The sequence below is a fragment of the Fringilla coelebs genome (assembly GCF_963513975.1).
Source record: "Fringilla coelebs genome assembly, chromosome: 16".
Lineage (NCBI taxonomy): Eukaryota > Metazoa > Chordata > Aves > Passeriformes > Fringillidae > Fringilla > Fringilla coelebs.
Genome location: NC_140042.1, coordinates 743,432 through 770,808, shown reverse-complemented (window position 1 = coordinate 770,808; position 27,377 = coordinate 743,432). Strand labels below are relative to the sequence as shown.

The window sequence follows — 27,377 nt, the reverse complement described above, 5'->3', positions numbered from 1 at the left end:
ATGAGGATGTGTGACAGAGGCGTCCAGATGCTCGTCACCACGGTGGGAGCCTTCGCAGCCTTCAGCCTGATGACCATCGCCGTGGGCACCGACTACTGGCTCTACTCGCGCGGCGTGTGCAGGACTAAGTCCATGAGCGACAACGACACGAGCCGCAAGAACGAGGAGGTGATGACCCACTCGGGGCTCTGGAGGACGTGCTGCCTGGAAGGTACCGACCCCCGCGGCCCCAAAACTTCGGGGGAAGGGTTGCATCGCGGGACCCCCCTCCCCAGATCCGGGTCCCCGGCGAGCGGCGCATCCCCCGGCCACCCGAGCATCCCCCGGCCCGGCGGCCCCGCCGCTCCCCGCTGCCGCCTTCCGCACCCCTCCCCGGGCACTGGCGGTGGCACCGAGGCGGAACCTCAGGGGGGCCGCTCCTGGCGGGGCGCGGGGGCCGGGGGGAGCGGGTCTGCGGCTCCCCCCGTGCCGGGGACCGGCGCCGGCGGCGGCAGACGCGCGGCGTCCTCCCGGCGAGCTCCGGGCTGAGGGGCCACAGGTCCCTCTCCTGGTCGGGAATGCGGGACCGAGAGGCCCGCGGCTGCTGCCCCTCTCCGAGGCTCCGCCGGCCCCGCGTCCCTGTCACCGGGGGGAACCCACCGCTCCCGGCGCTTTCATCACCGAGCCCCGGCTCCAGCGCCAGCCCTTTCCCTGGGAGCAGCACAGCCGGGCAGGCTGGGCTGCCGCTGCCCCGGCGCGGCTCGTCCCCGCGGCCGGGCGGTCCCAAAGCGGGGCTGCCCCACCGCGGCTGCCCCAGGGCCGAGCTCCTGCCTGCCCGGCCTCGCCGCTCCGCCCCGCTGCTCCCCTCCCGCAGCAGCGCCTGCCTGGCGAGGCCCCAGCAGCTGCCGCCCTCCTGCAGCACGGGCCACAGTTTGGGGCAGTTTTGCCCCAGAGCTGTTGGTTGAGGTGTTTCTGAGCACCCACAGGCTGTGGTTAAAGATGAGCTTTAACGGAGCCAGGTGCTGGTACCTGCGCAGCGATAAATGGCCGGTGGCATCACCCTGGGCCCTAACTTTGACAGTGAGCGCAGCAGCGGGTGTCCTGTGTGCTCGGGAGAACCTGCCCCACTGCCCTGAGGGGCCCTGGCGGTGTCCGAGCGCCCCGGCCCCGGAGCGACCCCTCCAGCGCCGGGGGCAGGCGCTGAGCTGCTCCTCCACGTTGGAAAGTTCTCGGTGAGTCACGGATGCAGAAATACCCTGTCTGTTCCTGGTGCTCGGTCCTAAACCCGGTGAAGTCAGTCAGAGCTTTCTTATTGATTCAAGGAGGGTTTGGATCATGCTCTAATTCCATAATAAATAATTTGAGATAATCTGTCTCTCCTCTTGGGCTGAGGGAGCCAAGGAGGCAGGAGCCAGAGCTGTGAAAGATGGGATCACCGGAGGCATGAGTAATATCCAAAAATCTTCGGTTTGCTACCTGTATTTTTTTTTTCCAGCCAATGTTTTATGTTTCCCTCACTGTGATCAATCACTGCTTTGGAAGCAGCCAGAGAGGCCCCGCTGCCCTGGGCACAGCTCACTCGGGAAAGGGCTTGGCAGTGCCACGGCAGAGCTCAGAGCTGAATGCCAGCCCCCCACCCTGAGCCTGGGCACGGGGCTGGGAACAGCAGGGCAGGGGCTCGCCGTGGGCTCAGCGCTCCCTGTTACACATCCGACCCCCGGTGGGGCTCTGAGAGCTGCGGGAGTGGGAGCGGGAGCGGGAGCGGAGCCGTGAGGGGCTCGGCCGGACCTGCGGCACCCCCGGGCCTCGTGCGGGGCACGGGCTCCGCCATCCCTGAGCGGGTGCGGGCGGCAGCGGGGCTGCGGTGCCCCGCCAGGGATAGGGAGGATCCCGGCCTGTGCTGGGGGGAGCACGTGGGGCTCTGATGGTGCTGGGGGGACGTGCCGGGGCTGCTTGTCACCTTCCTGAATTCCGCAGGGGAAGGCGCCTCGCAGGCTGTTAACCAGCGCGGTGCTGGCAAGGGAAAACTTCCCCCAGCGAGCTGCGCAGGGCTCGGGAGCCGGTGCGGGGGAAGGAGCGTGCTGGGGCGGGGGCTGAGCGGCCCCGCGGCCGGGGGAGCGCGGGGGGCAGAGCCCCGGACCCGTTCCGTGCGGCAGGTGCCGTGTGAATCCCGCTGCAGGGCCTCGCTGCTTTCTGCGCGCTCGCTGCGTCTCGGAGCAGGGACAGCGGCTCCATCCCCGTGCCGGGACCGAGCGCGGTCTGTCTGTCGCAGGGGCCGCCTCTCCTGCGATGCACAAATGCTCTTAGCACCGAGCAGAGCTCCCTGCCCCTCGGGAGCCGCCTCAGCCCTGAACTTTCCGCCGCCAGCGGGGGCTGGACGCGTGTGCCGGGGCAGGAATCGCGCGTGGAGCCGCCGCGGCTCGGCCCGACGGGAGCGGCGGCTCCGAGCATCCCCGGCGGCCCCGGCGCAGCGCCTGCGTGGGAGCCACGCACCACGTGAGCGTCACAAGCCCTTCGGCGAGAGCGGATAAATCCTGAATGGAGCCGCCGCAGACCCATGGAGAGCCACCCACTCTGGGAAACACAAATTAGCGCTTGACTCAATAGCTGGAGCCCAGGCAGGTGTTCCCAGCCTGCTGGGCCGCGATAGTCTGCTTGGAATCGCAGCTTTTGGATCCTGGTTCTGGCTTTTACAATATGTGAACGCTCGGCAGGTGTCCCCTCGTGTGTCCAGCTCAGGTGTGACCGGCGCTGGTCACTGTGTGTTCCCCGTGGCTGTCCCACTGTCACTTACTGTCCTGTGTGCCTGCTGTGTCGGTTCAGAAGGGAGGGAAGGACTTTGGGCAGAGAGTTGAAGTTGAGAAATAGCTGCTTAGGCTAGTGGTGTTTTCAAGAAAGTAACAGAACTTTGGTTTTCATCAAACTTAATTAAATTCAGCATCATTAAATGCAGCATCATTAAATGCAGGGAGGCTCCGTGTCCTCCCTGCTGCGTGGTGTAGATTGGGACTGGCTCCATGGCATCATGCGGATCTGAAACAGGCAGAAGGAGCAGGAGGATTTGGCCAAGGCTGCTCAAAATACCATATTTTAAGGCGATGTGGTACTTTTCCTTTCCTCCTTCATTTCCCTCATCAGAATAAAGTGCTCTGTCATTTCTGGAGGAGGCCAAGCGTTGCTCTGCCTGCCTCCCTCACAGAGGATGCTCAGCATCCTGCATTCCTCTGGGGTGGGATGTGGGGTGTTTTGCAGGGGACACAGACGTCTAATGTCCCAGAGGTGTCCTTCCGCTGGGCTGTCCCCCTTGGGCCCACCCTGGCCCCTCCAGTGTCCCCCAGAGCAGCTCCAGCACAGCCTTTGCCAGCCAGCAGTTCCTCCCTGCGGAGCCTGGGGAGCTTTCAGGGCTGGTCTTTTGGGATGATCCTGTCTGGATTTACACACAACATTGCAGGTGCCACCAGCTGACCCCACAGCCCTCAGGACCCTGCCCAGTCCTTTCTGCACCTGACCTGCAGCTCCGTGGTGGGGGGATGGTCACTCCTGGAGGCTGCACTCCAGAGTGATTGGAATGTCCACTGGAGAGCCCATGAGCTCCTCCAGCTCCCCTTGAACACAAGAAATAATCTCCGGTACCCGGGTCTCCTGTGGCCACGTGGGCTGTCTGTCCGTGTTCTGCCTGCTGTGAGTCTGGCTGCACGCTGAGGTCACTGAGCCCCCACAGGGAGTCCCCGGAGGGGTGGGACCCCCAGCCTGTCTGGTGGGACTGGGCAGCACCTCCAGCCCCAAACTGGGCCTGGCTCTCCTGGTTCCTCACTCCCAGTCCTTGGAGCTGGCTGTAAAGAGATGGCCATGGCTGAATGAGCCCAAGGCACCGAGCTGCCCAAATCTGCCTGGCCCACCTGCCTTGTCCGTCAATATTCCCATCACTCTTTTATCTACCGTTTCCCTGGTTTACTCCCAATTATTTCATGTTTTATTCAATGCTCCCAATGAAGATGTTGCCGTAGCTCGGCTCTGTCCTTGTAACAGGCAGTCCTGTGCAGGAACACCCCTTGGATGGAGGGACTGTCTCTGGGAGCTCCCAGCCCCGGTAATAAAGCGCTGTTGATTCTGCATAATGCAGGTCTTTAACTTTTTCAGGAGAGCTAAATCAAATACACTGTGGAACTCTTAAATGTATTATCTTACTGACTTCCTTTATCAACTGAATTTATAACTATATCAGGAAAAATGTATGAAGTTAGATAAATCTGTTTTCCACAAGGCTGTTTGACATTTGCCTCCTCCTCCATTCCCTGCTCTGCTAAGCCATGGGCAGTGCTGGGGACACAGCTCCTGCCACTGCCCATCGCATCCCTCCTGGCATTAAACCAGCTTCTCCCTTCTTCTAGAAATTCAACACTATACCAAGGTTTATTAAAATCCATTTTAGATCTTCAGAAGCCTTCTCAGCCCATTCTCTGAATGCTCCTGGGAGGAAGTTCTCTGGTCCTCCCTCTTCCATGTTTACACTTTGCAGTCGCTGCTCAGCATCCCCCAGCTCCTGCCAGAATCCGGGAGCCTGTTTGTCTCCAAGTGCAGAACAGAAGTATCTGATGAATAAATAAGCATGTGTCACTTCTGCTCCATGACTGACAGTTACACTGTCATGATCCAGTCGTGGTTTACACGTCAGGAAAGCTCCTTCCAACACAATGAAGAGCTCCTCCTTGCTCTGCCTTGACCTTTCAGCTGCAGATTGATTTTAACTGAGCTCCTCCCATCAGCCATTTGTGTGTGGCCTGCTACTTGCCATATCAAAGTCCCCGATTTTTAATTATTTAATTAAATTTCTCATTCCCCCTTTCCGGGGGGCCTGCCGGGGTGTGAGGTGCAGGAAAGCACCTGCCCTCGCTCCTGAGTTTCCGTTTTCCCAGTTGGTTCTGTCCTGGCTGGTTTTGGCTCTGCTGAGCTGAGCTGGGTCACAGTGAAGGCATTAAACCGGGCTGGAAGCCCTGCCCTGGCTGGGCACCAGCTCTTCCCCCGCCTCCAGCTCCTCTCAGCCCTCTGAGTGAGGCCAAGCAGAGAATTTCCCCAAGGTGACAGCAAGATTGTTTCTGTTAGAAAGTTATTATCTTTAATTTTTAAAAGCGCCAAGCAAATGTCCCTGAGATTGCAATCACCCATGATGGAGCACTTTTTCTCACTACTCATTATGGACAGGTATTTAAGGAGCTGCTCATCCTGTTCCTCTGTCTGGTCAGTGTCTGGGATAGATTCTCATCGCCACCCAACGTGCCACTGCTCGGCGGTGCCCGGTGCAGCTCGGCGCCAGTGCTGCTGGTGGTGTGGAGGGGCTGCCAGGCCAGGCTGACCACGCTGACCACGCTGACCACACTGACCACGCTGCCCAGCAGCCCTGGCATGGCTCCCCACAGTGCCCCCAGCCATGGCTCTGCCCAGGGATGGCAGCTGTGGGGAAGGGGAGCACAGGTGGGGACTGCCAGTGAGGGCGGGAGGGGATGGATGGGGCAGGGCTACTCTGTGCAGCCAGGCAGGTTTGGGGGTGCTGAGAAGGGCTGTTTGCTCATTTTTTTCTTGAGGGCTGGGACATGTTGAGTTTTCCTGTGTGATGGAAATACAGGATGTGATGGAGGCACCTAAGGAGAGGTGAGAGATGAAGGTGGAGACAGTTACCTGTCTGAGACTACCTGATGGGATTACCAGGCTGCAATTTAACCCAGCGAGACTTTCTATCAGGACAGGCTGGAGCAGGGACAGCCCAGCCCTGGCACTGCTGTCACACAGCACCACACACGTGCCCTGGGCACGGGGCTCTGCAAGGGGTCAGGAACAACACCCAGGCACAGCCCTGGGTTTAGGGAATCCCTGAGCCTCACCCTGGTGGAGGATGTGGAGGATGTATTGGATAAAAGTGAATTACTGTCCTCTAATGGAGATGGAAATGAGGCTGGCTGGACCCTCAGGCTGCTCCAGCCCCATGTTCTGTGGCACATGGCCAAATGCCACGAGTCATAAGAATCCTTCTTCTGGGCACAGAGGGTCTCGTGGCCCTGCCAGCTGGCACCGTGGCTCCGGGGCTGGTTGGAGAGTGTCCGGGGAGGAGCTGTGCCTCAGCTCGCTGCCACCAGCTCTGCTTCAAGCAGAGGGTGCAAAATTCACCCTCCTGGGATGCTGCGGTGTTTCCTGGGCAGAAATCCTGACTTGTGGGGCGGGTTAAAGAGCCGGTTCCCTCACTGCCTGCGAGCAGCACGTGATGAGTAAAATGCTGCGAACAGCTCAGAAACAGGCATTTTACTGCTGCATAGGCGTGGTGCAGAGCCTGTCATCTCCGGAGCTGTTCCCGTGTAATAGAGGTGGAAGGCTGAATTTGAATGAGGCTCAAGTGGTTTTTTTCCCATGCAAGGTCACTGGCTCCACGCCGGCTGTAAATAATTAGGGCCGGCTGCCGAGGGCTGCGAGCCCGGCGCTGGGGGCTGCGGGCAGCTGCGCTGGGCTGTGCTGTGGGGAGGGCGCCCCACGGATGGGTGCCGGGTCCCCGGGCTCCCGGCGAGGTGGGCACTGGCCGGGAGGTGCCAGCCATGACGTTTGCCGGAGCAGCCGGGGAGCGATGCCCGGCTCCGCTGCCAAAAGGTGCGTGCCCTTCGGTGAATCCCTTCTCTCGGCAGGAGCTTTGCCTTTTGTAAGGTGAAGCCAGGTGGAGTCGGCAGTTCTCGCCTCCCGCGGCTCCGGGGAAGTCCCCCCGCTGGCCCGCAGGGTGATGCTCCTCCCGTGCCCCCTGGCACAGCCCCGGGCACTGCTCAGGGGACAGGCCAGGTGTGCAGACCTGCCACGCTCTGCTCTCTGGGATGAGCTGAGGTGAGGCAGCCGAGCATTCGCCTTGCTCAGTGCTCCTCGCCTCTCCTGGTTCCTGTGCACATGGGTTTCACCATGGATTTTTAATGAACGCAGTGTGCACTTCATAACTAGACAGTAACCTCCTTTTTCGGCAAAAGAAAAAACGGCCTTCAATTTATGTGAATGCACTAATCCGTAGGTGTGGGGGTTGCTGGGTTGCTGCCCGAGGGGTCCCACTTGGCAGGGGGCTCTCCCTGCCTCACCTGCTGCCAGGTGAGGAGGCAGCTGCCGGGCATCCACTGCAGCTGTGGGGCGGGGGCAGCTCAAGGGGAAGGCACCACCCGTGTCCTGAGTGCCTGCAGGGTGTCCTCAGGGAGGTGGGGAGGGAGTGGGGAGGGCTCCTGCCCGCTGCCCGCTCCCTTTCCAGAAGGGTGCCAGCTTTCCAGCTGGGCTCCAACGCCTCCAACCCACGTCAGCCCTCGGAGCGCCCCTCGGAAGGATTCCCCCTGAAGCTGCCGGATGCATTTCGGGTCAGTGCTCGGCGTGGAGAGCTGGGGCTCTCTCCTGAGGGCTCCCGGCTGGGTTTGCCGCGGTGATGGGCTCTGCTCCGGGGGTTTTGGGAAGCTTTCCTCGGGGTGAGGAACCGGGTGCCGCTTGCCCTGAGCAGTCCCACGCGGGCTGTGAGGAGCCGCGGCTCGCCGGGGGAGTGCAGCAGCTCCAGATAAGGGCTCTGATTAAGAAGACACCGCTGTGATAAGGAATGACAGTGCCGGGGGGACAGCGGGTGGCTGTCCCTCGGGTGTGCGTGCTGACAGCCCTGCGGCGGGAGGAGGCTCCGCAGGCTGTGCGGGGAGGGGCAGGAGCTGCATCCCGCCCCGGGACCTGTTACACAACCCTGGGAACAGCCCGGGCACTGGGGCTGCTGCCGGAGGTTCTCATTGCACACTTCCCAGCCTTCTACCTGCAACAGGTATTGAAGCGGCTTCGGCATGAGCAGTCCAGGCCAGGGGATGCTGCGGGCTTGGAGCTGTCCTGTGTCTTTTGGTCCCTTCCAAACAGTTTGGGGGTTCTAAGATGCTGCGATCCCTTGCCCAGAGGAGAAGTGGAGGGTCCTCTTAGAGCAGGTTCTTGGTCCCTTTTGGATGTGTCAGGAGCCCCGGGCTTTGCTCAGATCCTGAACATGGCAGGAATCCCTCGCTCCCTGGTGAGTGCTGAGCACATCAGGGTTTGGCAGGAGGAGGGATCATGCCTGCTCAGCCCCGTCTGATGATTTTCTCAGATATTGCCTGTTTCTTATCTCCTGACACCACAATGTTAAGACAAATCTCGTGCTGCTGGGCAGCAGAGGGAGGCTGAGCTGTTCCTGTGCCAGGTCCCTGGGAATGGTGCTGTTTAATCACACGGTCCTGTGGGAATGCCAGGGTGGCAGAAGGGGCAGTGGGCAGGTTTGGGAGCAGGTCAGTCCCTGATGCCATCCTGTCACCCTCCCCAGGGCTCTGTGTTCGCTGTTTGCCAAGTGGGTTGTTCTGAAGGAGGAAAACTGAGGTGGACAGGAGCCCCGGGGTGGGGACAGGGACAAGGGGGGACATGTGACCTCCCAGTCTTTCTAGGGGACGCTGAGCACTCATGGGGATGTTGGCATTGGTCATACATCCTGTGGGACTGTATTGAGCAGTGACAAAGGCGGTGTTTGAGGGTGACATTTGTGTTCACATTTCCAATTTCACTGGTGTTTTGGTAATTGTCCCCTAATTATACATTTTATCTCAGTTTGTGCCTGGAGTCACGAGGGGAGGGGAGAGCACCCCAGAGAGATTACCAGCAAATTGGTAATCTCTCTGGGGCCAATGGCCCTTTTGAGGTGTGCCTGATTTAACTAACTAAAATCAGCCTTGGCTTGTGCTGCTGGCATTGTCATCAAGCAGCTCGTATCCTGAACTCCCCTGGTTCCAGAGATGGCACCTCCATCCCCCTGGAGAGGCTGGGCTCCCTCCTGCCATGGAACAGGAGCCCTGCAGGCCAGGCCGGTGATGCTCAGCCGGGTGTTAAACACCAACTCCCCGCAGCTGTGTGCGACACCTCAGCATCCCCGAGCGCATCGCACAGCGCCATCGGCGAGCACCGCGTGGGGCTGCGCCTTCCCCGGGCCGCCGCCTGGCTGGGAAAGGTCGCTGTCACCTGCCGAGGCACACGGTGACCTCCGGCAGCTGCCAGCCCGGCTGTGCGTCCCGGCCAGCTGGGACAGTCATTCCTGCCGGGATGCTCGGCAGCCGTGCCAAGTCCTCCATTTGCCTGAGCAGCCTGGCTCAGCCCCACCGTGGTGCAGCGGCTGTGCCGCCGGGCCGGGCCGGGCTGGCCCCGCTCCCGATGGGCGCGGGCTGCTCGCCATGCCCGCCCCGGCTGCTCCGGGGGCTGCGAGCCTCCCGCGGCCCCGGGGCTCCTTCTCCTCTTGCTGGGAGAATCTCCTGTCGCTCCTCAGCTCTTCAGCCAAGGATGAACGTGTTCTCTGTGCACCGGTCTTTGGCCTTCTCGCCAGCGTGAGAGGCTGGAGGATCAGAGCGATCGCGCCTTGCATGGGAAGCAGGAGAGCTGCAGCGGGGTGTAAGACCTCGGCCGGGCAGCAGCGGGAGCCGGGGCTGCTGCTGCTGTCCCCGGCTGCGGGAGGGGGGCAGAGGGGCTGGGGGAGGCGGCGTGCGTGTCGGAAACAGCTGCGGCTGATGACATTGAGGATACTCTGGCTATTTCCCCAGGCTGCCCCAATTAATTCCCGCTGCTGCCGCCCCCCATGAGCCCGCAGGAGCTCCCGGAGCTCAGCCCGTGCCCGCAGGGCCGGTGCCGCCGGCGGAGCTGCGGTGCCTGCCCGCAGCCGGGGCCGTGTGGCTGCTGCCAGCCCCGGCTCAGCGTGGCCGAGGTGCGAGACAGCCGCGCCTCCTCCTCCTCCTCCTCCTCCTCCTCTTCCTCCTCCCGAGCCCCGTCTGCCGGCACCGCGCTCGGCCCGGCCCTGGGGACCCGGGCTGGGCACTGCGGGGACGGGATGGCCCCGGTGCCGCCTGCAGCGTGCGGGAGCCGCCGGCATCCCGCACTGGTGCCGTGTGTGCCGCTCCCTGAGGGGCTCCAGAACAGCTCCGGGCCTCAGGCAGGGGCTGCTAAGGGCACACGAGCTCAGTCACTCTTTATAAATCTCTTGCGACGTCAGTTTGAGCTGATCTCCCCTTGGGGATGAGGGGAAGTCTCCCGCAAAGCAGGAGAAGCAGAACGTCCCGAGCAGGCAGGAGCGGCTCGGGGGGGCTCAGCCCCGCTGGCGGCGCGGGCCGGGCTGTGACAGCAGCGTCACCTCCCGCGCAGAGCCTGTGCCAGGGCTGTGAAATCCCCGGCTCCAGCTGAGCACCCAAAGCGAGCAGATGCTCGTGATCTGCATCTCTGCAGTGCTGCCCTACCCGTCTGTAAACTGGCGAGGGCAGAACCATGGCACTGTGGAACGGTTTGGGTTGGGAGGGACCTTCAAGATGTTCAGGGACACCTTCCACTGTCCCAGGCTGCTCCAAGCTCCATCCAGCCTGGCCTTGGGCACTGCCAGGGATCCAGGGACAGGCACAGCTGCTCTGGGTGCCCTGTGCCCTGTGCCAGGGCCTGCCCACCCTGCCAGGGAAGGATTCCTTTCATATATCTAATCTAAGCCTCCCCTCTGTCAGTGTGAAACCATTCCCCCTTGTCCTGTCATGCCATGCCCTTGTCCACAGTCCCTCTCCAGCTGTCCTCAGGGCTGCTCTCCATCCATCCACTGTCCTTCCAGCTTGTAGCCCCGGCTGCTGGAGCACCACCCCGAGAGCAGGCGGGTGCTCCCAGTGGTAACCAGGAGCTGCTGGGCTGCACCTGGGACGGAGCCATCAAAGGCTGCTGCAGGCACAGCCTCCCTGCAGGGATGTGTGCCGTGGGCTGAGGGCAACGCCACGGACCCTGGGCATGATCCAGAGCTGAAAACAGGGCAGGAAAGCCGCAGGGGCAGCCCCTGGTTAGTGCCAGGAGCCCGGTGGAACTCCCTCTGTCCTTGATGGCAGAGCAGCACCTGGCTGCAGCAGCAGCAGGATGGGCTCTCTGTGATTCAGGGCAGAAGAGGAGGATGGAAAGCCGTGGGGGAGTGGTGAAGCTCTCTGCTGCCACCCGTCTCGGGGTTTTCACGTCTTCCTCCTCTTCAGAGCTCTCGTGGGCTCCTGAAGGGCAGAGCCAGGGAGAGCTGGGCTTGTTTGGTATTTGGAATGGCAGGGCCAGGCGGGCTTGGGGTTGTTTACGAGTTCAGATGTTTTCTAGCAAAGGATTTTGTGCTTTGAGCCAGGTTTGGGATGCTGGGGAAGGTGAGGCTGTTCAATGGCCAAGGGGATGGTGTGAGTGGCTCAGGGACCACAGAGCAGCTTGCCCAGCTCTGAGCCGAGGGGAGCAGCTCTGCAGCCAGGAGCAGGGTGCAGTGTGGGCAGGGACATCACAGCCTCAGACAGAGCAGTCCCAGGGGCCTGGAGCAGCTGGCTGCCGTGTGCTGGGGGATTTTGGCGCTGTGAAATCCCAAAGTGCCGTGTGAGGGACGAGAGGCACCCTCCCCACCCAGGCAGGGGCCTGCTGCCAGGGCAGTAGTGCCAAGGTGTTCCCAAACAGGGCAGGGGGAGTATGGAATGCCCTGGGAGCGGCTCTGGGTCTCTGGGCAGCTCAAAAGGGCAGCTTTTATTTCATGGATGGTGAAGACGACGTTGGCGTCGCTCGCTGGTTCCCCAGCAAAGTTCTCTCCTGATGCTCCGGCTGCAGGAGAGTTCCTCCTTGTTCTCCAAAAAAAGCCGAGTGAAACTATGGTGCTACTCCTGAATATCGCTTTCCCCATCTGGGGCGTTGGAGCCGCTCCCCGGGGCTGCTTCCCTCCCGCAGATGGTGAGGAGGCGGCGCTGCCTCCGGCAGGCAGGAGCTAAATCCGGCCGGGCTGGCTGCGCTCGGAGCCGGCGGGGCCGGACCGGACCCGCAGCCCGGCCGGGGGAGCTGGGGAGCGGGAGGAGAGCGGGGAGCCGCGGCTGCGGTGTGCCAGCCCCTCCCTCCCTCCCGCACCAGCGGCACAATGCCCGCTGCATTCCCTGGAATAAATGGGCTGTGATGGATCGAGGCCCTTTTAACACATCAGCTGAAAACTTCAAATATTTATACCGGGAAGATGTGACAGAAGTGTAGATATATTTTAAAAAAGGCAGGTGCTGGAGTGGCAGTCATGTATTTGAACTTCAAATACATGCCTTCAAATCTATGCTATAAAAGAGGAAGAACGTGATAAATTTAATATCACTTTTCCAGGGAAAACAACCTGCCGAGCCTCCTCCCAGGCTAAATGTGCTTTAAAGATTGACTGTGCAGCTGTAATAACTATTGATGAACTGTAAACATGAAAAGATCTCCCTGCTCCCGGCCTGTCAGGAGCATTAGGGTGGAAATGCTCTGTGCTCCGCTCTGGCATGACTCACCGAGGCCTCGGCAAATGTGTTTATTTGTAAAGATCCTTATTTCAGAAATAGTGACCTTTTTAATGCCTCGTGCAGCGAGCTCAGAAATTCGAAATTGCCTTTTGGCGACTGCCTCGTCTCGCTGCAGCTCTGACAGTGCTTTTCATGGCCATTTACATATTTTCAGCCTGGATATTCTGCACTGTGGGGCTCCTTTGCAGAACGATTTGCTTTTTGCAGCCCTGGGCCTGCAGTGCTGGGCTGAGGTCAGGCTGTGCTGAGGGCATGGAGGGGCTCGCTGCCCAGCAGGCTCCTCTGGCACCTCCTGAGCCTCTGCCCAGAGCCCTCTCTTTATGGCATGGAGTTAGTAACTGCCTCCTTCAAACACCGACCGTGGTGCTGATCACAGATTTAAGCAGCTGCTTCACCTTGAAACAGGGAATATGAAGGGTGAGCAGGCCCTGGCACAGGGTGCCCAGAACAGCTGTGCCTGTCCCTGGATCCCTGGCAGTGTCCCAGGCCAGGCTGGATGGGGCTGGAGCAGCCTGGGACAGTGGGAGGTGTCCCTGCCATGGCAGGGGTGGCACTGGGTGGGCTTTGAGGTCCCTTCCAGCCCAGGCCACTCTGAAATCCTGTGATGATTCCATGAATAAATCTGTTTTTCCAGGCTGCTGCACACCAGCACACCAGGATGTCCCTGCTGGCCCCCATGCTGTCACAGTCACCTGCTGGGCTCTGTGTCACTGCCCAGGCCCTGCTGCTGGCTGCACCAAAGCGAGTGTGACCAGTGGCCGTGTCACTCCGTGCCAGTGGCTGCCCCCTTGTTCTGAGTCCCTGCTTGCGCTGCCAGTGCCAGCCCCAGAGCAGCAGTGGGGCTGCAGGGTGGGCAGAGCAGCACCTCAGCCTTCCCTTCCCTTCCCTTCCCTTCCCTTCCCTTCCCTTCCCTTCCCTTCCCTTCCCTTCCCTTCCCTTCCCTTCCCTTCCCTTCCCTTCCCTTCCCTTCCCTTCCCTTCCCTTCCCTTCCCTTCCCTTCCCTTCCCTTCCCTTCCCTTCCCTTCCCTTCCCTTCCCTTCCCTTCCCTTCCCTTCCCTTCCCTTCCCTTCCCTTCCCTTCCCTTCCCCCGGGAGGAGGTGTGCTGTGTGAAATGCCGTGGCTGTGATCAGTTATTTAACATTTCTGGGCCCTGTGACTCAGGCTGCTGCGTTGTTTGGTGACGGGCGGTGGCACTGCTCCTTTCTGTGCTGCTGCTCATCCAATGCACTGGGGAAGGACGTTTTGATGCTTTTCCGCTGCTTCTTCCAGCCTTTATCGGCGCTCTACAATTCCAAGTTGCTGATTTATATTCAGAGTTATGAATATCTCCTTTCTTCTCTTTGTTGGGCCTGTTTTTATTTTTATAGCTGTTTGCTTATTAGCCAGGCAGTTTCTAAACCAATGCAAACTCCCGTCACGGTGATGAGTTTTCGGGCAAAACGCTCTTAAATCATTCTCTGTACACACTTGTGCTTTTATGCTCAAATCCATTCTCCTAAGTGATTTGGCTTATAATTGTTTTCTGCTCTGTGAATTGACCTCTCAAAGCACCAGGAGTCTGTGCTGGTGCCTCGGACTTGCCTCTGTGTGCCCATAAGAAGCATAATCAAGCCATGATTGCTTGGACTTGAGCAGCAACTAGTTTTTAATTCTGTGATCCATTCCCCTTCAGCTGTCAACACGGAGTCGAAAATAGCACTCCCCTGTGCTGGATGCCACGCTTCACAGCTATGAAATTGTCATTTATAGGTTTTTAGAAATTCAGAGGACATTTTAATACCGGTGAAGTGAAACCTCCAGCTCCCCATCATAATGCAGCTTCTCTCCTCCCTGGTATAAATAGGTGCTTAAGCAGCCTGGGGATGATCCGGCCTCTGCTCGGGGTAGGAGCAGACACCCGAGCACCCACACTCTCAGATTCTCTTTGTCTGGATTCTGGCAGCTTGGTTCACCAGAGGATCCCAGGTTTTACACTCTTGACTTTCGGTTTTCCCCCTTGTCCCATCTGGGCAGGTTTTGTCCCCAGTGTTCTGGACCTAAAACTTGAGGGTCAAACTCACTCCTACAAATGAGAGTGTCTGGATCTGTCTGTTAATTATCCAGCCGGATAATGGGATCATGGAATCATGGAATGGTTTGGGTAGGAAGGGACCCTAAAGACCAGGCACTCATGCCAGGGTTGGGCTGGGAGCTTCTTCCAGCTCTGGCCAGCTCTTGAAGCGGTGGAAAGGGGAGGAAGGGGATGAGCCCAAGCCCCCTTTACCAAACGGGCACAGAGCTCCCACCCTGCAGGACAGACATCCCTGGATGTGGGATCCAGGAATCTCCCAGAGCTGAGCTGGCCACCCCTGTTGCCTTCAGCCAGAGAGGAGGCTGGAAGGCAAACCCTTCCCAGAGGCTCAGCAGTTAATCCAAGTAAATCTAAAATGTTCATTAAACGTAGAGAACGGGATCCTGGAGGATCAGGGGAGGTCCTGGTGCCCCGGGCTCTGGGCTCAGCTGGGCCAGGCCTCCTGCCCTGCCCCATCTCTTACCATCAATGTCTCCCAGCAGGCAAGCAAACCAAAGATCATTATTTTTTTTTATATAATTGCCAGAATTGTATTAATTTAAACAGATAAACTCAATCAGTGAAGCTCATTAATTTCTAGCACACGGCTTATTTACGCCAATTCCGGCTGCTCCAGCACTCATTGCGCTCTCATAGGAATGTCAATTACCTTTTAAAATAAAAATCAATGTTTATCCACTGTTAAAGATAAAACATGAAATGATTTCCTTAGACATGCTGATGAGTGCTCTCCTCCCCAGCACGATCTGAGCGCTCTCGGCGTTGGCAGCTGCTGCCCATTGCCACGTGCCCCAGAGGGGACAGCAGAGAAGGGGCACCCAGAGCCCCTGCGCTCACCTCGGCCCCTGCACCTTCCTACCCCATCCCAGCACGGTGCTTTCCCACCATGAGCTCCAGCAATGTGGAAGGACAGAGGGAGGAAGGCTGGGAGGATGCAGGGAGGAAGGAAGCTCAGGAGAGCGTGGGGGGAGCCCCTGGAAGCAGCTCCTGAGTGTTACCTGATTACTTTTCTAATGAGGAAAAATGAGAAAACCCTCAGAGCAAAGGGCTGGAAATTACCCATCAGCTGCAAACTTTTTTTTCCTCCTCTATTATTCAGAATTGTTTTGCTTTTCTGAACTGCCTTGTGTAGGTTGCACCAACCCCACAGATTCCAGAATGGGAGATGATGAGTCACTGTCAAAATGTAGATTTTTTTTCCCCTTTTTTTTCGTTTAGCACTGCTGAGGGAGTGAAGTCCCTGTGCCACGCGCCGATCACTGGCACCTCGCGGGCTGGCGCTGGCAGGAGCTCCCAGCCCACCCGAGGTGTGAGTGCCAAGCTGTGCTCGCCGTGTCCCCCGTGGGGATGCCCATCCCGGGCATCTCCTGCTCCCCACAGCCTGCCAGCCCCGGGGGTGCTCGGGCTCTGTCCCCTCTGTCCCCAGGTGTGCTCAGGTGTGCGCTCACGCCGCTCGGCCACCGCAGCCACAGCGCAGCCACCTCTGCTGCCTCCTCGCTCCTGCATTCCTTTCATCTGACTTGGGTTTTTTCCACTGGTGGGTTTTTTTTTAATATATAAAAACAGGAAAAACTGTCCTTCGGAACAGGCATATCTGTGTAGGTGCCTCTGCTCAGGCACAAGCCACCACCGCAGAGAGGGGGAGAGGGTGTGAAAGGCAGACGGAGCCAGATCCCACCCGAGCCGCCGGGGGAGCTGCTGTGGGGCTGCTGGGGCGATGGGATGCGCTGCTCAGCCCTGCCGAGGAGGAGGAGGAGGAGGATTCCTCCCACTGCCAGGTGTTGAGGGGCCCAGCACCCATCCCAGCGCCAGCAGGGCTGGGGGCTCTCAGGCTCTGCCTTCATTCGGCCCCTCTGCTGGGCTCGGGGCCAGCAGATGCAGTAATGGTCTGAGGAGTCACAGAGCTGGTGGGATGGCAGGGACAGGTCCCCTGGCTCCCCAAGGCTTCCCCGGCCTGGTGGAGAGCAGCCCTTGTCCTCAGCTCCAGCAGCAGCTCCAGGGAGACGCTCAGTGCTGCGGATCAGGGGCTGTAGCCGCCCCACCAGCCTTCTCTGGTGCTCTTCTAAGCTGCTGTGAGTCTTTGAACTCAGGCTGTGTTGAAAATCTGGTGATGCAGGAGGCAAACAATGTTCTGGGGGGCGGCTAAGACCCCCCCACAGCCTTCCCCAGGGCCACAGGAGCTGCTTGGTGCCACCCAGTGAGCCCTGTGCAGTGGCCACTGGATGCTGGCCATGGCTAGCACAGAGCCAAAACCCCGGAGCTCTGCAATCTCTCACCAGGGACCTTGTGCAAAGAGCCCCAGGATGCCTTGCAGAGCCTGGAGCTGGGGAAGGGAAGGAATATGGATGAATTTCTCTCCATCTCTCCAAGCATCTGGGAGGTGGGTGGGAGGTAAAAAAAGATGAGCCCTGAAGTTTTAATTCCTTGGAGATATTTAGGTATCTTGCTCCTGTTACTCAGGGAGTGCAGAGCCTGAGCATCTCTGGGATTGTGCAGCAGGCTCCTTCCTACCTCAGCACTCCCCAGCTCAGCTCCGACCTCTGGTTCTCCAAAATATTAATTTTCAGAGAACTTAGACCATAATGACCCACCACTTCCCTCAGATGGATTCAGCGTAACACAGTGCCTTTAGAAGGCCATTACTGGAAACCACAACTTGGGAGATAACTCACTTGGATTTATCAGGAGGCGCAGAGAGCTGAGGGCTGGAACGTGACCTTGACTCCTGGCTGAGCCACTACGAGGGGAGCAAGGAATTTTGTTCTCATTTGAGAGTGGTCTCAGCTCATCCTCCTCAGCCTGAGTCTTCCTTTGCACACATCAGTAGCGCCCAGAATGGTCCCTGGAAAAATGGTTCCACCAGATGAAAAGTAATGAGATTTTAACACCATAACTGGAGCTCTTTACTCTCCTGGCTCGTCGGGCTGGGATCGATATTCTTGGCTGTATTTCCACCGCTGCAACCGTATTTCCCTCACAGCCCCTCCCCGTCCTCCCAGCCCTCCCTGGGGAAAGGGGCTCCGAGAGGAAAACAACCTGAGATCAAATCAATTAATTGCCTCTGCATGTGCCGATAAGGGAGGAGCAGGGAGAGAACAGACCCTGCCCAGGGCTGGGAGAGAACAGACCCTGCCCAGGGCTGGGAGAGAACAGACCCTGCCCGGGGCTGGGGGAGCGCGGACCCTGCCCGGGGCTGGGAGAGAACAGACCCTGCCCGGGGCTGGGGGAGCGCGGACCCTGCCCGGGGCTGGGGGAGAACGGACCCTGCCCGGGGCTGGGAGAGAACAGACCCTGCCCGGGGCTGGGGGAGAACAGACCCTGCCCCGGGCTGGGGGGGCTGAGCGGATCGCAGCGGAGCGCGGGGTGCGAGCGGCCCTGCGGGAGGGAAGGGAGGGCAGGGGAGAGGAGAGGAGGGGAAGGAAAGGGAAGGGAAGGGAAGGGAAGGATGCCCGCACAAGCCCGCGGCCGCTGAGCGTGGCGTACGCTCATTGCAGCCCAATGAAAGCCCGTGTCAGCCACCCCAAGGCAGGCTCGCTGCGGAGCCTGGGCCGCCGGGCAGGGACAGGGACAGCCTGCAGGAGCCCCACGGTCCCATTGCTGGTAGAGACAAAAAGCCCTGGGAGGTTTCCCAGCTGGAGGGGATTCCCTGGATTGAGGTGAGACCATCACACGGAGAATTTCAGCTGCAGTTGGATGAGGCTGGGGCAGAACGGGGTGGCACCTGCCTGATGGCATCGATTGGTGGCAGAGCTGGGGCTGCTCACCCCTCCTGCAGAAGGAGGGGACAGGCAGGCCTGGTTCCCCGCCGCTGCCCGGTGCCGGGGGCTCAGGGCCGGCTCTCGGGGCCCCCAGCACAGCCCCTGTCCTGGCGCTGCTGCCGGGCTGGGCTCCGGCAGGGAGCGGTGGCGATGGGCCGAGTTGGTTAAATGGGATTCATACTAACAGGGAGAGGAAATCACTGAGGTCCGGCACCGAGACGGCCGAGCGGGGAGCGGGGACGGGCTCAGATGACTGGAACGTGGGGCTGTGGCTCAGGCTCCCAGCACGCAGCCAGCGGCTGGGGAAGGGCTCGGGAGCGGGCTGCGATGTGCTGGAAGCAGCAGCCTGGCGTTCTCCGGGCCGGGAGGAGCCCGACTGCGGGCAGCCCCCAGCCCAGCCTGTCCCGAGCCGGGCCGGGCCGTGCCCGGGGCCGGGCCAGCTCTCGGGGCACAGCTGGGGCTGGGGAGGCACTGGCAGGGACTGCGAGTGCCCCGAGCCGGTACCGGAGCCGGGGCACGGCCCCTGGGACACATCCCCGTGTCCCTTGGCCGGGCCCGGCTGTAAACCCCGGGACAGGAGCACACGGAGCTGCACCGGCTGCCACGGGGACCTGGGGGCTGAGGATGCGACGCGTGGCCCCGCTGCTGTGGGGGCTGTCCCCAGCCGGGACCCTGAGCAGCTCTCTCATCCATCCCTAGGGCCATTTCCAGCCGCGGCTCCCAGGGGCAGGACTCCCTCCCTGGGGAGCACCTCGGAGGTCAGAGGGGGCTTTTTGGGATTGCAGCCTTGTTGTGGTGTGCGCTTGGAGGCTGAAGTTCTGTCAGGTGGCTCGGCATCGCCATGACGACGAGCATCAGTTGGTGAACAGAGGGAGTAAAAGAGACAAAATAAATGTCAGAGTGTGAGTGGATGCTGTGGAGCCGGGGCTGCCCCCTGCCCCGGGCAGCCGGGCGTGCTGCTCTGCCGGTGCCTGCTCCATCCATGGCCGCGGCCCCACTCTGGCACTGCCTGATGGCTGCAGAGCAGAGGGAGGCAGCTCTGGGGAGCGTGGGGCAGAGCCTGCTGGCTCTGGGTACTGGGACAAGGTGGGTGGAAGCCCAGAGCTGGGAAGAGGAGGAGGCTGGGGGCTGTGCTGCGGAGCCGGTGTCCTCACCAAGCCCAGTGCATTCCCTTCTCCCACAGTTCCCAGAGCAACGGGAGCAGGCGATTCTCCCTCCTTTGCTGTGTCTCCCTCTGGATGACAGCCTGCCTCCTCCAGAGCTTCATCTTCAGCCTCTGACTGATGCCTGTCGTGCTGCTCAGCTCCCTGGAATGCAGCTTGGGAGCGTGCAGGACATCCTGAGGGTCGGCTCGTGCTGTCCGGAGCCCTGGTCCCTGGTGGCACGTCCTCCTGGTGCCGTGGCAGAGGGGACAGGGCCAGCATGACCTGAGCACGTGCTCTAGAGCCAGAATGCTGAGGGGGTTCCCCTTCTTCTGGGGAGATGCTGCAGTTTCTGCCACCCCTCGCTGCCCCTTGCTGTTCCAGAGCAGTCCCACACTGGGCCTCAGTGTCCATGTAGAACATGAAGTCCCCTGGGCTGCTGCACATCCTGGCCAGCGGGATCTGAGCATTTCCTGGCTTGTGTCTCCCCAGGAACCTTCCGAGGAGTGTGCAAGAAAATCGACCACTTTCCTGAGGATGCAGACTACGAGCAAGACACGGCCGAGTATCTGCTCCGTGAGTGCTCCCCCGTGGCACACGTCCCCTGGGCACTGCAGGGCACCCCCTCCCTGGTCCTGGTGTCACCCAGCAGGAGGCTGAGGGGTCACAGCCCCCCAGGCTGCCCGTGCAGCCTCAGGGACCCTCTGGGCTACCCAAGCCTGGCAGCGCCACACTGCAGTGCCACACGCTCATGGCACACTGGCACTCGCCGTCCCCACGGCTGGTCCCAGCAGTGGCTGCACAGCCTAAGTGTCCTGGTGCCCCCACGGGGGACTGGGACCCTGCAGGTCCCAGGTGCAGCACCACAGGGACCCCTCTCCACATCCCTGCTGGTGTCCCTGCTCCCTGAGCCTCCAGCCAGGCTGGGCTTGCTGGGAGAGCACGAGGAGCAGGTGCCAGGCGCTCTGCACCGGCAGCCAGGCGCAGGGACACAGAGGGAACTGAACTGGCACATTTCCTGGGAAAGGTGGCTCCTCCTGTCCCAGGGGCCAGCCAAGCTCTGGGGCAGAACCACAGGCTTTCACACAGCATTCCAGAATGGCCCAGGTTGGAAGGGACCTTAAAGCCCAGCCCAAACCACTTTTCTACATGGATCAGCTTCCAAAATGACAGTAGAGAGTAATGAATGCAGCAGATCACTACCTGCTGCACCAAAAATACACTGTGCCTTGGCTTGGGCTCTCATCCCTCAAATAGGGCCGTTATTAAAGCAGAGAAATACAGAGAAGCTCCATTAAAATTCCACTCCTGGGGGCTTTAAAATAGACTTTTTACTTTAAATGTGAGAGGGGGTGGGAGAACTTCAGCACTAATCTACTAAAACTGCAAAGCCACTTCATTAAACACTCTCTCCTCTTCACTGGGTGAGCAGATATGTGGAAATTTGAGAGTCCAGAGCAACAACTGGATGAGCAGCAGCTGGGTCAGTCAGGGGGCTGGGGCTGAGCACCAGGCCATGGGCACAGGGCCCTTCTCCCGGGATTCCTTCCAGCCCCAGCAGCTCAGGGAGCGCCCAGGGCTGCTGCGCTCCCCTGCTGCTTCTGTTAGTGTTTGGAAATGCAGAGCTTGGGGTGAGCCCTCAGCAGTCTGCCACACACGTGTGGCTCTGCATGTCAGGGTGTCATTTGTGCCCAGCCTCTGTCACGGTGCCTGGCACATGCTCACACTGAGGGGACGGTGTCCCTCGGGACAGCCCATGCCTTCTGCTGAAAGAGGGGAAATTCAGGTGAGATATACAGAAGGAACCCTTCACTGGGAGGGTGGGCAAGCCCTGGCACAGGTGCCCAGAGCAGCTGTGGCTGCCCTGGATCCCTGGCAGGGTCCCAGGCCAGGCTGGATGGGTCTTGGATCAAGCTGGGACAATGGAAGTTGTCCCTGAAATGGCAGGGGTGCGACTGGATGGTCTGAAGGTCCTTTCCAACCCAAACCATTCCAGAGTTCCATGACAAGCAGAGGATGCCTGTTGGAGACTGGTGCTATGCCTCCCCATCCATCCTGGCAGCACAAGGGGTGCCCTTGCACAGACCCTTCCCTGGTGCTGGTTCAGGGGGTGCTGGGGGCTGATGCTGCCCCTCTCCCTGTCCCACAGGTGCAGTGAGAGCATCCAGCATCTTCCCCATCCTCAGCGTGGGGCTGCTGTTCTTCGGGGGCCTGTGCGTGGCCGCCAGCGAGTTCTACAAGAGCAAACACAATGTCATCCTCAGCGCTGGCATCTTCTTCGTCTCTGCAGGTAGGAGCTGCCCAGGGGCTCCTCCAGCCTGGGGGAGCAGTGGTGGGGTGGGGTGGGGTGTGGGTCATCCCAGGCTGTCAGCACAGAGAGATTCTGAGGTTTGAGAGCTGTTCCAGCCCTGTGGGAAAATCCCACAGGGAAAGGTTCTGGGTCTCTGGCCATGGTCCCCTGTGCCAGACAGGGCTTCAGGTGCCCCCCTGCCCTGCCTCGAGCAGAGCCCATGTGGGGGCACAGCCCAGGAGGGGCTCCCCAAGTGCAGCCATCCCCCTGGGGGTCACCAGACCCTGGGACAGGGACTGGGGGCTCTGCCTTCCATCCTGGACAGTCAGTGGGCACTGTGCCAGCAGCAGCACCAGGCAGAGAGGCTGCCACATGGAAATCACTCTCTGGAGAGGCTGTTCCTGCTGGATTACTCATTTCTCTGTGCTGTTCCCCACCGCTTCCCCTGATTATCGCGTGACAATGTCTTTGTCTCAAGGAACCGCTCTATTTTGTGTTTTTCTTCTCCCCACAAAAAGACAAATGACTCTTCCTCCTTGGCTGGCAGGAGCTGCTGATGCAGATGAGAAAACAGCAGAGAGAACATAATCGATTCATTAAGTAAATCTGGGAATGCACCAGCCTCTCCCCAGCCTGCAGCACAGCCCTGCTGGCTGCTGGTGGGGCACAGGCTGCCCCTGTCCCAAACAAAGCCTCAGGACTCCACAAGAAATGGAAAGAGACAGAGCCCTTCCAGCGTCACCATGGCCCTGGGAAGCTGGCTTAATGCTGGGGGGTTCCCCATGTACCCCTCAGGCTGACTCTGCTGCTGCATGACACCAGCCAGGCTCCTGCATTCACTGCTCAGCAAAGCAAAGCACAACCAAGTTCTGAAATGTCCCTTTTCTAGAGAAAACAGTGATTATTCCTCCTTCCCTTCTGATGTCTGAGAATATACAGGAATAAGGGAATGTGTAGGGAACAAGTGTGTACGGGAACATAAAGGTGTCCTGGGAGATCAGCAGAGGTCTGCAAGGGGATTTGGTCCAAGTGTGCTGGCAGAGGGGTTGGTGCCCCGTGGGGACACATCCCCCCATCTACTCCTGCCACTCAGGTGAGCGCCTGCCCCACTTGTCCCCCCGCAGGTCTCAGCAACATCATCGGGATCATAGTCTACATCTCGGCCAACGCGGGGGACCCGGGGCAGAGCGACTCCAAGAAGAGCTACTCCTACGGCTGGTCCTTCTACTTCGGGGCGCTGTCCTTCATCATCGCCGAGATGGTGGGGGTGATCGCCGTGCACATGTACATCGAGAAGCACCGCCAGATCCGTGCCAGGTCCCACTCGGAGCTGCTCAAGAGGTCGGCCTTCACCCGCCTGCCCCCCTACAGGTACCGCTTCCGCCGGCGGTCCAGCTCCCGCTCCACCGAGCCCCGCTCCCGGGACATGTCGCCCATCAGCAAAGGGTTCGGCACCATCCCCTCCACCGACATCTCCATGTTCACCCTCTCCAGGGATCCCTCCAAGGTTACCATGGGGACGCTGCTCAACTCGGAGCGGGACCACGGTTTTTTACAGGTCCATAACTCCATCCCCAAAGAGTTCAAGGAGTCTTTGCACAACAACCCGGCCAACAGACGAACCACGCCGGTCTGAGGCGGGCCGGGCCGTGGGCAGGCTGCATGGCATCACCCTCGTGACGGTGTAACCTGTGAAACCCCGTTTTTAAGGACAAACCCGGAGGCTCCCCGTGCCCCTGCCCGTGGGGCTGGTTTTTCACTCCTGAAATGCCACTGGCCGGGCCAGACCGCCGCGCCCGCGGTGGGAGCGGGACCCCCGAGGGGAGGGGACGGGGCCGTGCTGGGACCCCGGCCCTGGTGCCCCGCGGACTGAGCGGGCTCCAGCCCCTGGGACAGCGGCTTCCCGAGGTCTCCATCATTCGTGTGATCATAACCGCAGTGTTCCCATAGCTGTGTGTCCATGGAAATGCTGGCGATAGCCCTGTCCGTGAGAACCCTTACCCGGTAGTTACCTTTCGGTGGAATCGCCTGGAAGTCCGGAGCTGGAAGCACTGAGCTAGTGCCGGAGCGATGCTCGTGTTCCAAACCCCTTTCCCTGTCGTGCTGGATGGAGTGCTCGGGCTGGGTTCCTCTATGGCGTTTCGTGCATGCATTAAATAGCTTGGAATTCAATTTTGTCATGTCGGGTTGGAAGAAACATCCTTTTGCAATTTTCTGTGGTCTCGAAAGGGCTTATTTCCTTCCCTCCTTCCCTCCTTCCCTCCTTCCCTCCTTCCCTCCTTCCCTCCTTCCCTCCCATGAAAGGACTCAGGAGCAGAATTACTCCAGTGACTGGTAGCAAGTATCCAGCATTTAATTCACCTCTAATGTTGCAAGAAAACGAATTACTTCCCTACAGTTGGTACACACTCAGTCAGAGATGACTGTCTGGGCACAGCCGAGGGGCAACGCGCGACCGTGGTGCTGCGGGAGCAGCTGCAGCCGCGTGCGGATGGGGTGTCATTCCCTAATGGGCTGGGAGATCCATGAGAAAAACAATAAAATTGTCCAGTTTGGCAAGTTCCTTGGCTGACTAGGTCACACTGACCCTGCAGCGGAGAGCGGCGCAGCGTGGCCGGCAGGGAGGAGGGAGGCCAGGCTGAGGCTGCCGGGGAGCGCGTGAGCAGACGGAGGGTCGGCTCTAAACTCTCCCGCTGGAGCAGAGCTCGTCTAAGTGGAGGCAGTTTGGAAGCAGTTGCTCCGCGGTGATGTGTCACTTAATTGAAATCTTATTTAACCTTCTGACAGAAGTGGCAGATTCCCGCAGGGTCCCCGGGGCTGCTCTGGGGCCAGCGGGGCTCTCATTCGCTCCTCTCACATCTGGTGTGCAGTGTGTGAGCCTGAACAGTCTCGCCCTGAGTCTGCTGCCCCAAGTCTTGGGGCACATCCCAATCCTTCCTGGGAGTAATGGACAGGCTGCTGGGAAATGCAGCACAGGAGCTCTGCTGGAGTGAAATCCTCCCGGGAGCTCCACAAACAACCTCAGCCAGGGCTGCACTTCCTTCACAGAATCGCAGAATGCTTTGGGGTGGAAGGGACCTTAAAGCTCAAATCATTCCATGGGCAGGGACAGCTTCCACCATCCCAAGTTGGTCCAAGCCCCATCCAGGCTGGCCTTGGGCACTTCCAGGGATCCAGAGGCAGCCGCAGCTTCTCTGGGCACCCTGTGCCAGGGCCTGCCCACCCTCACAGAGAGAATTTCAACTCCTTCGCCCTTATTTGCTACTGTTGCAAAGGGGGTTGTTCGAGAAGGCTGATTCAGATGCTAATTAAGCCTCTTAATTGCCTAGTTGCTGATTGCATGTGTTAAAAACAGTCAAAGGAGAGTTGCACCCCATCTTAGGGCAATATTTAAAAGCAAAGCAGTGAAAGGGCTGGCAGCGCTAAACACAGAGTGGAATGGAGTGGAATAGTGCAGTTGGAAGGGACCTACAATGACCATCTCCAACTTCCCGAACAATTGGTTTTGGTTGTGGCTGACCAAAAGCTAAACCAGGGCCTTAAGGGCGCGGCCCGATTCCCTTTTCAGCCTGCTCCAGGCAGGCTCTGAGCACCCGGGGGGCGCAGGAAGGCTGCGGTGCCGCGCCGGAGCCGCAGTGCCGGGCCGGCTGTTCGTGTTGATGGAGGCAGAGCGGGCAGTGATTGAAGGTGTTTACTGCCACGTGTAATATCTTCCCTTTGTGCCGATGTCTTTCCCCTGGAAGAGAAAATCAATACCCAGGCTAAATCTGGAGGCTTCAATATTTCTCAGAGAAGTGCAAATCAATATGGATTTCTTAACAAGTTTAATTTCAATACCTGAAAGTGCACATTCTGCCCATTTCCTGACCTTTCCAATCTCGGGAGAGAAGGATTAAAAAGATTTGTTCAAATTCAACGAATCGAATCAGCAAATGCCCCATTAGCTTGTTTTCTTTCCGCCAGACCTTGATAAACAGTATGATAGCCCATCGTCTACGCGTGGCTGCCAGCGCCGCTCCGACGCCAGCCACGCCGACCCGCCGGGCACGGCAGCGCGGGCGGTCACCTCCATCGCGGGCAGGACAGCGCAGGGTGGTGACAAAGGGGCGGCCGGGTGGCACACGGAGAGGCACCCGCTCCGCCTCCCCCGAGTGCCAGCGAACCCACGTCCCCCCGTGAGCCCGATCCTGCCGCGCTGCCGAGCCGGCTGATTTATGGTGCTGCAGTGCTCTATATTTATCTACAATGGCTTTGTGCAGCGTTAGATCATCGTGGGAGCCCTGTAAACACCGCCAAACGAGCGGGGCGTGCGGGCTCGGCCGGCCGGAGCGGAGGACTCGGAGAGATTCAGTCCTTGCCCTTGGAACGATCCCCGGGGCAGGAGAGCAGGAGCTCAGATCCCGCAGGACACCTCGGGAAGCCTGTCGAGGCGGTGACAGCCCCAGCAGCGGCTGTCTGTCGCTCCGGGTCACGCACAGCCCCCCGCAGGTGAAGCGGGGCGGGCACGGCGCGGGCTCGGGCCGGGGCCGGTGCAGCCCCGGACGGCTCCGGTCCCGGCTGGGGCGGTGCCGTGCCGGGCCCGGGGCTGCCGCTCCCGTTCGCCTCCCAAGGGAGGGGTTTAATTGCTGTGTTGGTGCTGCGATGACAAACCCGGCGGCGGAGCGCTGTCAGCCTGCGGGAGCTGCTGCTGGCACGGAGCCCGCCGAGGGGAAATGGCAGCTGGGTCCTGGCTGCAGCACAGAGCTTTGCCTTTCACCTCTTTTTTCCCTAACTCCACATCTACATCAGGACAAACGCACTGCCCTCTCCGCTGTTTGCTGCAAGGGAAGCTCCCTAGTCCCTAATCCTGCAGACCGTTCCTTCCTCAAAAGCATTTTTTGTCCTTTCTGGGTTTAGGGATTTTTACAGTTTGCCATAGCTCATGAGAGTCTGGGTAAGGCCAAACCGTTTATATCGTTTACTTGATGGACAGTAATGGTTTCTGTGGTGCCATTACTACCTGTCATCTAAATCCAAACGCTGAGGTGCTGTAAAGGGCAGCCTTTCACTGGGGGCTGGAATAGCTTCTCCAGCATCGATATTCTGCACATCCATAAATCCCCAGCTGACCACAGCCACTAAACACAGCTCTCAAAAGTTCCCCAGAAAATTTTCAACGGATAAGACGTTCACCTGCTCTTCAGTAATAAACCCCTGTCCCTCTGCCATTATCCTCCCTCCAGCCACTAGAGGAGAAAATCCTCCTTCAGCACCTGAGCTGGTGTTGGAGAAGGTCAGCAGGAGCTGGGGTGTTCGAGGATGGGAGCTCTGTGCCTGTGGCTGCAGCTCGGGGGCTGCTCCATGTTGGGGAACCCTGACAGGTGCCCGGGGAACACCATGGGAAACAGTGATGCAGGTAAATGCAATTAGGAATTAATTACCACAGCTTTTCATTGCTTGCTCCTGGTGCTCCAGTACCCAAAGGGAGCCTCCAGGTCAGGTGGAGGGAGACCATTTAGCAGAGCACGTAGTGACAGGACAGGGAGGAATGTCAGGGAGTAGGTTCAGATTAGATATTGGGGAAAAGCCCTTCCTTGGGGTGCTGAGGCCCTGGCACAGGTTGCCCAGAGAACCTGTGGCTGCTGCTTCCCTGGCAATGTCCAAGGCCAGGCTTGGAGCAGCCTGGGATAGTGGAAGGTGTCCCTGCCTGTGGCAGGGAGTTGGATGAGGTGCTGCTCTCACTTTGCTGAATTAAAATTTCAGCTTCTTTAATAACCTGCAGGTCCGCTGGAAAATTGTGACGAGTGGCATCAAGAA

General features: G+C 59.6%; 1 protein-coding gene across 1 annotated transcript; it reads left to right on the top strand.

Annotated features, from left to right (window-relative positions):
• Nucleotides 1–23,217, top strand: CACNG3 (calcium voltage-gated channel auxiliary subunit gamma 3; the record flags this gene model as incomplete). The annotated part of the gene is made up of 4 exons (XM_084216282.1): nt 1–211; nt 19,784–19,867; nt 21,441–21,581; nt 22,706–23,217. The coding sequence occupies 4 exons, from the start codon at nt 1–3 to the stop codon at nt 23,215–23,217; spliced, it is 948 nt and encodes a 315-aa protein (XP_084072408.1).
• Between the last annotated feature and the right edge of the window lie 4,160 nt (nt 23,218–27,377).